The sequence below is a fragment of the Trematomus bernacchii genome, unplaced genomic scaffold (genome assembly GCF_902827165.1).
Source record: "Trematomus bernacchii unplaced genomic scaffold, fTreBer1.1, whole genome shotgun sequence".
Classification (NCBI taxonomy): Eukaryota; Metazoa; Chordata; class Actinopteri; order Perciformes; family Nototheniidae; genus Trematomus; species Trematomus bernacchii.
In genome coordinates, this window is record NW_022987739.1 from 6,017,818 (window position 1) to 6,027,932 (window position 10,115).

Below are 10,115 nucleotides of genomic sequence, written 5' to 3' on the forward strand. Positions count from 1 at the left end.
TCAAAGAGCAAACTGTACATTATTTGGCTGTGTTAATGATTGATAGTCTGTCATAGGTGATACAGAGTGAACTCCATACCTATATCTTCCATAATAAAAACACAAGATAATTTCACTGCAGTAAATGTTGTATCATCATTGGGATGTAGAAATATGGATGTCAGTCTATCAATTATTTGCATCAGAGACACAGCATTTTGTTTTGGCATCAAACTTTGGAAAATGCAGCTCTTGTTGATAATAAAAAAAAAAAACGTTATTGTTTGTGTGTCTAGCTGTCCGTAATGATTACCCACTTCCTCACAGAGCTGAAAAATATTTCTGGAGCTGAACCGACACACGCTTGTTGTCTTGATGTTTCCAACAGATACTCATGTGGCGGGATGATATGAACAAAAACACACACACCTGACTTCAGTTACCTCAGACCTGTTTGTTTTGTCGAAAAGGTCTGAGACCAAACTAAATTACAGGAAAGTAGCATGAATGTACTCTGTGTTTTTCACACTCTGTCATTAACAACAGCAGTCGGAGCCGCTTCAAACCAGTACTGTAAAATATGAAAGGGTTGAAGTGGGTCTCAATTATTCAACAGAGCAGTTGGAACAGAGAGGAAGTTTTCAAAACAGAATTAAAAGTATATTTTGATCTTATTAGGGGATAAATAAATAAAATATTGCCAAGATTGTTGCATAGATATGCAAAAAAAGTGCTTAGATTTCTTAGCATGGGCTTATTTACACTGGGGAATAAAGGCAAGCAACTCACCAAATATTGTTTTCAGTTTCTTTATTCTAAAAAAGAGAGAGCTTTTACTGAGTTGTTTTTAACTTTCAGAAGTTGCTAGCTGCCCTCTCTCCTGTTCATCAGCCCTAGTTTCCTCCCAAGATTTAATGAGCTCTTACTTTTAGTTCAGGCTGTCTTGCCGTTACGGCTCACAGGCTTTTTTTTTATTCTACACCGGTTTCTTTGAACATTTCTGACTTGCATTTCTGAATAAATCAATACGACAGCAGAATATCTTCGACAGGGTAAAATATTTTTCACTGAGGACATGGGGTACAGAAGTAAAAACACAGCAAAGGTGGGCATTAACAGACCACACATGGGTCCATCAGCAGTGACGAGAACTGAGTATCACTGAAGCCTGTTTTTGTATCGTTTTGTTATAAAGGGACAGTTCATCCTAAAATCAAAAATGTATATTTTTCCTCTTCGGCCTGACATCATATAGAGATGTTAGCATCAGTCCCAATGTTATGGGGCTAAATGGCACTTGGCTTACGGTGCTCAAAGCACCAACAAATAAAAAACTCCACAGCATGTCTCTTTTCAGAAATCATGAAGAGGTTAAAGTGAACCCACAGACTTTGCTGTGAGCATTTTTCTTGTAGGAACGGTTTTCTTTCTAACTACACCGACCATCAAAATCAGGCCACAGAAACAAGCATACATGTACTCATTAATGTGAGGCTTGTGTTCATTATAGAACAAGATGTAAACATTAATGGAGTCCTTGTCTGAGGTTAAACTCAGGAAAACAAGCAGTATACAAGCATTAGCATCCCGTGCATGAGTAAATAGATGCTTCATTTTGTGAGATAATGCGGTTGTCGGCTGTAGTTAGGTTGAAAGAAATTGTTCCAACATGAAACTGCTCACAAGGTCTGTGGATTATCTTGAGTAACCGGGTCATGATTTCCAGAAAGAGACATTGCTGTTGAGTTTTGAATATAATATTTTTTTTCAGAGCACCAAAAGCCAAGTGTCATCTAGCTCCACTATATTGGAGAGAAGCCAGACATCTCTGCTGCTGATATCTTCAACCCTCATAACAACATAAAACAATCTAGATAAATAGCAGATAAGAGAACAAATATGTCTTTCTGATTTTAGGGAGACCTGTACCTTTGAGTGTTTGAAGAGCCGAAGTCATTAAATTAAAGGTCCCATGACATGCTTTTCCGGTTATTACCCGTCCCCTTGTGTGTTACGTAGCTTTTTCTGCATGTAAACGGTCTGCAAAGTCACAAACCCTCAAAGTACACCCTGTAGCGAGTAAAACTCTAACATAGAAAAGACCTGTCTGTGCTGTCCCAGAACACCTCGTTGGAGATTTTTCTTTTTCCATTTTTTTCTTCCTGGTCATAGTGACGTAACGCTGCGGAACTCTGCGGATTGGTCCATTTGGACCAATCCTCGGAGCTCCGCACACACACACACACACACTCGGAGCTCAGGCTGTGAGTGTGTGTGTGTGCTCAGGCTGAGCTCCGCGGTGTCTCGCTATCTCGCAGACCCCACGCAGCAACCAGGAAATGACAACAGTAATCCACCTCACACTGTCCGCTCCTCGAGCCTCAAAGGGCGGAGCAGCGATCCCCGCAACGTCCCGCCAACACGGCACCCAGACCCCACGCAGCATTCTCATCTGTTTGTCATTACTGGTGTCCTTTTCTGGTTGCTAACAAACGCCATTGTAACACATACACACTGATGTTCAGCTGTAACATTGGTTGACTAATCAGAACAGAGTGGGCGAGCCGACCAATCAGAGCACAGTGGGCTCATAGGGAGGGGGGGGCAGGAGCTCCAACAAGCCGTTTAGGACAGAGAGTGAATACACATACTATACAGAGATGCTGTATGAGAAACCAATGTGATTTTGGAACATTGAACAATGTAAATCTATTCTAGTAGACCTCAACAATGGAATTATGATCAGTAAAAATGGCCATGTCATGGGACCTTTAATATGCAAACAAACAAAAACAAAAATCTCCAATATTCCTACGTTTTCATACCACCAAAACAATACTGTATGAAATCATTTGGAAAGAAAATCAAACCTTAAACACTTCACAGTTGGATGTTCTAACATTACTCGACACACCAGATAACCGAATGGAATACAGCCATACAAAATAACTTCTGTATTATGAACGTTTTTGGCATTTTTTTCAGATTTGCACCACATTTTCCAACCGTAAAATATTCAGCGAGGACACAGAAATAATGGGAATAATAATATTTATTGAAATGTTGCAATATTTTAAGGTTATTTTTACAATATCGCACTTATCAAATAACAGAAGAAAAAAAAATTAAAATACTGATTTTGGCAGTTGGCCATAGAGGACACTTTCATAACAAGAATAAAAGTAAATCAAATAATGAGGCAGGCACCTTCTACTTCCAGCAGGTGCCTAGCGTCATATAGGCTTTTGGTATCATTCTGCCGAAATAAAAAGCAGTTAAACTTATATTTGACCTGCATAAAAAGCCACAATCATTGGGTTGAATCAGATTCTTCACATATGATTGTTGCAATGACATTTAATCAGTTAACAGATAGTGTTTTAACACACCATGTGTACATTTTACTACACCGCTGAATCCATTTGCAGTTATTTTTTCAGTCAGTTGACTTGGTTGTAACCCGAGGTCAGTTTTTTTGAAATAAGAGAATCCTGTTCAATCTGAACCCCATGATAGACTGCATGCAAACACACTGCAGTCACACAAACATACTCAGTCTATCTGGGGGAAAGTGAAAGCGACTGGAACATTGTCAACAGCAGAAGGACCCTATCCTTCACTGCAGGGTGCTGACCACTAAAAGCAAACCGTGTAGAAACTGAATACATCTACTTTGGTAGTGACTTTTTTCCAGTATCAAAACAATGGAAAGTGTTAGTGTTTTGGCACATGAGCACTCAGTGAGTAATCGGGAGGATTACACACCCAAAACTTTTGAAATGTTTCAACACGTTACTTCACTGAAGCAAAAGTTCAGTTTAACACAAAAAGCAGTTTAAGGCGAAAGTCAAGCAAGATAGTTTTTACATACAAAATCTGCACGCAATATTAAGGCAAGAAATTACAGCCAGTAGGCAAGCATGGAGATTTCAAGCACAAAGCATCAAAAATAACCTGAACTCCTGACACAGAATACATGTATTACAAAGAAATCAATTCCACCAGATAAAAAACGTGCAGTTTGCAGCCGCTCTCTTGTTGCAAAAGCAAAAAAAACTGTGGTTTGGCATACTATGAATTTCTAGCATGCAGATTTTGCAATACATAAAACAATGCTTTCATAAAAGGTCCATAAGGCACACATCCTATACACACTGCTATCCTGAAACAGTTCGCATTCTTTTTGAGTTTCCAATTGCAAGACTTTTTTAAGCATAAAACTGTAGTTCTCTCTCATTCATTTAATAATAAAATATATGTAAACAAAAATTGAAATGTAATGGCATGTTATAAAGATAACCCTCTACTACAAGTGTAGCGCTAAGATCAAGTGAACATTCAAAACAATATTTCTATGCATTTTGTCATGTCAGGGTGAGATGATATGCTGCTTAAAAAACGACCAGCTATCTGTCTCCCTCTAGTGGTGACTCTCCCCTATCACCAGTGGCTGTTGTCGGGGTAACTCGGCACTGCGGCAGGGTACTGGGGCAAACTCGGGCCCTGGGCCGTCTGAGCAACAGCGTTAAAACCTGCTTCCCTCACCGGAGCACTCTTCCACAGCCCGGTGCTCCACTCCTCCTTAGCCTGCTCCATACTGCCGCCACCGCCTCGGTACATTCTGTGCACCTACCACAGGAAAGGAAAGTGTAAAAAAAGTGTTCATAATCTGCATTTGTGTCTGTTTTTAAGCGTCTGTGTGGGCTTATATAGATGATGGACAAATGCAAGTGTGTTTTTTAGTGTATGCTCACCTTAATGAGAACCAGTGCCATTAAAGCAGTCACCACAGTGAAGAGCAGAGTTGTGATAAGCATCACTATAGCGGAGCCCACATTTGTGCTGAAAAACATCATTGTCGCAATCCAGCCGCTATGATGAGTTGGTGAGATGGAGTAGTACGGGTTAGTGTATCACACAGTATGCAATTAGCAAAGTGGATTTAATACAATTACCCAAAGTAACCAATGAGACATTAGCAGTGCGCAAACAGATGCAGTGGCAAACAGCTTCAGGATGATCAGTGTCACATTCACTTTAAATGACACATTTTATCATTACATGTTACTTGTTATCATGGGTGAATAGTATTGTTGACTTAAGCAGCTGAACACCAATATTGCTCAGCTTTAAGAACATGGTTGGTGATAATAATGTCTACATCTATTCTAAAATAAAATATCAATATGGCATTCTGACTGTAGTTATTTAGATGTGACACGTGCTTGTATAATGTACTCAAAAAAGTATAAGAAATCCACTCCAAGAGGAGTATAGTCTTAATAAACAATTAACATGATAATTCAAGACAACTATCAGCCTGTTTTTAGAAATGTGAAAAAAAAAGAACTTTTATTATAGTTTGCCCAAAAAACCTTGTTGTTAAGAGTTAAACACCATGAATTTACTGCGACTCAATTGTACCTCCTTTCTGACAAAAAGGGAAAAAAACAAATATTTGTAAGTTGGAACATTGTGTAAAACGTAAATAAAAACAATGATTTGCAAATCCTTTTTTGACCTATATTCCATTGAATACAATACAAAGACAAGATATGTAATATATAAACTGATAAACTTTATGTTTTTTTGCAAATATTCACTAATTTAAAAATGTGATGCCTGCAACACGTTCCAAAAACGCTGGGACGGGCAACACAAGACTGGGAAAGTTAAGGAATGCTAAAAAAACAGGTTCATTGGAAATAGGCGAGTGTCGTGATTGGTATAAAAGGAGCATCCCCGAAAGGTTCAGGGTCACCACTTTGTGAACAACTGTGTGAAAAAAACAGTCCAACATTTTAGGAAAATGTTTCAAGGAATTTAGAGATTTCATCATCTTTTACACAGCATCCCAACTTCATGTGAATCAGGGTTTGTATATACTCAAAGTATGCCTCATCGGTTCTTAAAGGGATAGTTCCCGTTTTTTGTAGTGGAGCCACATAAGGACAACTTATCTTTAGTCAATTACAGTAAATGATGGTCGGCACGCACGTTAAGAGAAACAGACAGGAGTACCACAACAGAAGCAAAGCAATTTACTGCTGTGTTTAAGTACCTCATTCAGCCCCACTTCAAGAGATCCAAACTAGTATTTTAATGTTATGGTTAAAACCTTTCAAACCCATGTACAGCGACTACAACAACCCCTCGTCCTAAACCATGGAACAAACTGTAATTATAAAATAACAAGCAAAAATGTGCAGATAATGTATGGATACTTAAATCATCACGTGTGAAAATGTCTGATGGAAACACATTTCCCAGCTGCCTTGATCATTTGACAAAAGCCCTCATGACCCACTCGATGATGAAACATGCGCACAGTTTTTTTTTTTTACTACTGACCTTGTTCCCCAGCCAGAGATGCCAATAGTCTGGATTAGAGCCAAGACACACTGAAGGAAGAAGACGAAGAAGAAGGTCATGAAGTTGAACGAGCTGTCAGCCCTGTGAACAAAAGAGAAAACACAAGGATGATACACTCACAATCCAAGAGTTGCACTATTTTTGTTGCAGCGCTGCTTCCTCCTACCATTTATCAACCCTGAGGATAGAAGGTGAGTGTTTATGATACCACAGAGGAGACTATTTCACACTAGTTTCACAATCATACAGTCCAAACTTTGGAAGTGTAATGGAAAATCAGTGGGGGTGATATTGGCTAGAAGCATTTATGATTAGATCCCATTATTTCCAGTAATCACATTTTGAAATGAGTAGCCCCTAAGCTGCTGTAGCCTTCTGTAGAGACAGTGTTTACAATCAGCCTGAAGGTGTGAAATATAAGACTTTCTCAAGCAGGATAAGGTATGTTGGATCAAACCGTTATTGTAAGCTACATTTTGAAGATATCCAACCAAGAACACTGTCTGTACTCCTTGTGGAGTGATACTCACAGCCTGCATGCTAGTGTTGGGATAGTTTGTCTGCTTAGCCTTGTAGTGTGCGCAGTTACGCAGGCAGGTAGATGACAGAATTTGAATCAGTAATTGCAGTTGGGATGAATTCCAACTGACTTTACAACAGTTTTTCCCAGGCTGCACTATTGCCATCAAGCTTTTTTTACTCCAGTCTTCTGTTCAGTTCCTCCTACTCTTATCTCTTCCCTACCAAAGATCTTCCTACATCTCGTCCTATTGCTCTATATTCTATTACATCTTTAAACTTCCTTTGACGTTGTTTTTTTTTTACTTTTAGGTTTTAACAAAAAGTATTTTTGTGTAGAGCTTTTGCTCATTGAGCTCCCCTCCATGTTAACCTCATTGCTTAATTAACTTTTCAAATGGCCTGACCTACATTAACTTTCCTGGTGATGTGTTTTACATTTTGTCTGTATGCGTTATCAAGTGTGATGTCTCATACTTGTGTGTCTGATGTTACATTGTATTCTGTAAAGTATGCAGAGACTTTTTGGGTGATTTGTGCTTTAAATATACCACGTTCAGAAATGATACAGCATAATGACATTAATAAGATGGTGACTAACCGTAAGGCTTTGTAGAGTGGTCTGAACCAGCAGGTGTAACTGCACGGGCTGAACAGTAGGAGCCAGAGTAGTGAAAAGCCGAAATTTGTGGGACTTCCACCCCCAGCCCACCAAGCAATACATGAGATCACATTTAGGAACAGTGTGCCTGAATACACTGCGGGGGAGAGGGGACAGTGGAGGAAAGCAGAGAAAGGGAAGTGATTCATTTTTGTGCATAGTAGTAGAAAGAAGAAATTCATGTTCCTATTCCAAGATAAATTCAAAGAAATGTACTATTTAATGTATGCGGCAACACTCACTCATCCAAAGAGTGTAGACTCTGCGCACCAACTGCTGGTGCGGTGCAGGTATTTCCTCTTCAATGTTGTGGTAAAAGCATGGCTTTATTCTGAAGAACTGAGGCAGGGGAGGAAAGTTGTTGGCGCGGTCTGAAACGGGAAGCAACATGTCCTTTTATTATTTCTGTTCTGAGTAAGAGTTTGTTTAAAGGACGGGCAAGTGTAGTGTGGATTGTGAATTTACCAAGATAGATAGATAGATAGACAGATAGCGAGATAGACAGATAGACAGATAGATAAATAGATAGATAGATTGAAACGTGTTTTAAGTGACTAACCTGCCATCTTGAAATCCCAACAGTTTCCTGGATAATATGAATATACAGAAATGAAATTAGACAATTAACCCTCGTACTTTTATATGTATACATAATATATGTCATATAATAGTCTCTTTTACTTGTTTTATTAACTCAATTTGACTGAATAACCTTATGCTATATATATCTTTAAATATATTTTGATGCTAATACTTTTGTACTTTTACTTAAGTAAAGCTTTGAAATCAGGACTGTTACTGGTAGTGGAGTATTTTAAGACCATAGTATGTGTACTTTCCCTTAAGTAAAAGTACTTCTTCTAACACTGATCATTTTAAACTAAAAATGTTCTGGTATAGGACTTCTGGTCAAACGAGACATCTGAAGAAGCAACATTTGTCTCTGAGAAGTTGTGATGGCTGTGTTTGACAGTTTTTGTACACATTTCATAGACCAAACGATAGTCAATTTAACGTCGAAAATGGAAAATGTAGCTGCATAAGACCATTTGAATAAATATTATTTTGGACATAAAAAAGTGAGATTCTGCTGTTTTCCTTCTAAGTATAATGCTGTGTGAACTATATGTGTGTGACAATATACACAGGGGTGTAAAGTAACTAAGTATATTTACTCAAGTACTGAACTTAAGTGTAATTTTGAGGGACTATCTTTTGTAGTATTTCCATTTTTGCTACTTTTGCACTTCTACCCAAATACAATTCAGAGGTATATAGTGTACTTTTACTCCACAACATAGATTTGGATAAATGAAGTGAAATATAATCAACTTAATAAGACTTTGCTACACCTGGAGTAACATTCACAAGCTACCCTGCAGTATACAATCAAAATGACCAGCTTTAATCAGAACATATATTATATATTAGTCAATCTGCAATCTACTTTTTGGAACTTTAAGTATGTTACTTTAACTTAAATAACATAGTGTATGCAGGAATTTAACTTGTAACAGACTAGTCCTACACTCTGGTACTTCTACTTAAGTACAATATCGGAGTACTTCTGTTAAAGTAATGAGATCTGTAATGAGCTAAAGCTGGTTGTTAGGCAGCTCAGTAACGTTAGTCCAACAGAAGCAGTTGGAAGCCTTTCCATAACGTTGATGCTGTATTTGACTAACTGGCAGTCGGACTAGAAGTAAAATGGTGTTAAAGTAACCGGAATGCGTTATAAAGATATGCCAACGTTACCGGGATAGCGTGTATCTCCTTTCGTTTCCGTCGACAACCGCAGCGGACCGGAGATTCATTCAGGATGCGCTTTTGCGACCCCAGCCTTTGAACGTACTGCGGCTGCGCCACACATTTAATATTTGTAGTTCTTAGCTGTATGCATTCAACAAGCTTGGGCGCATAAAGAACTACAAGTCCCATGATTCATGTGCGCGGTAAACGGGAAACTCGTGACAGCAACATGACACTACAGTTCGCGGATCCCACCCACTCATGAAAGTACATTCAGGGTTAAACTCAGATTTTATCAGGATTATTTGCCTTTATACATTTTTGATCGTTGTCATAACATTTAAAAGGTAATAACATCAAAGAATATTATATTATTTACCTAAACATTTATTTATTTATTTTGTATCCACGAATCCAACTTTATCAACTCAATTTAAAACCTATTTTTTACATTTGTTTTCATTTTAACAATATGTTAATCTAACTTGATACAGCATCAGCAGCCTTTGATGGTAAACATCTATAGATTTATGGAGTGAATTAATATGCCCTTCCTTTTGATAAATAATAATAACAGCACCTGAATAACAAAAAGTAAAAAGGGAATATGTACATTAGAACAACATTGGACTTTTATGTGACATCTCCTTTTGTAATTGACAAAAACGTGTTTGAAATTAGGCAGGGATAAGTATTCATTCCGGTGCCATTATTATCTTGGAGCAGATGAACATTTGTTGCCATTACTGATCAACATTGGACAACTTTCATTTAATTTCAAACCTTTATTTATCCAGATTGTCCCTTGAGATCATAGATCTCTTTTTCAAGGGAG

General features: G+C 38.1%; 1 protein-coding gene across 1 annotated transcript; it reads right to left on the reverse strand.

The window, feature by feature from the left end:
- Positions 1-2,734: 2,734 nt before the first annotated feature.
- Positions 2,735-9,363, reverse strand: scamp4 (secretory carrier membrane protein 4). The gene is made up of 7 exons (XM_034147402.1): positions 9,287-9,363; positions 8,091-8,117; positions 7,774-7,902; positions 7,472-7,628; positions 6,331-6,432; positions 4,734-4,851; positions 2,735-4,608 (listed from the first exon to the last, which is right to left on the reverse strand). The coding sequence occupies exons 2-7, from the start codon at positions 8,095-8,097 to the stop codon at positions 4,420-4,422; spliced, it is 702 nt and encodes a 233-aa protein (XP_034003293.1). The 5' UTR covers positions 8,098-8,117; positions 9,287-9,363; the 3' UTR covers positions 2,735-4,419.
- Between the last annotated feature and the right edge of the window lie 752 nt (positions 9,364-10,115).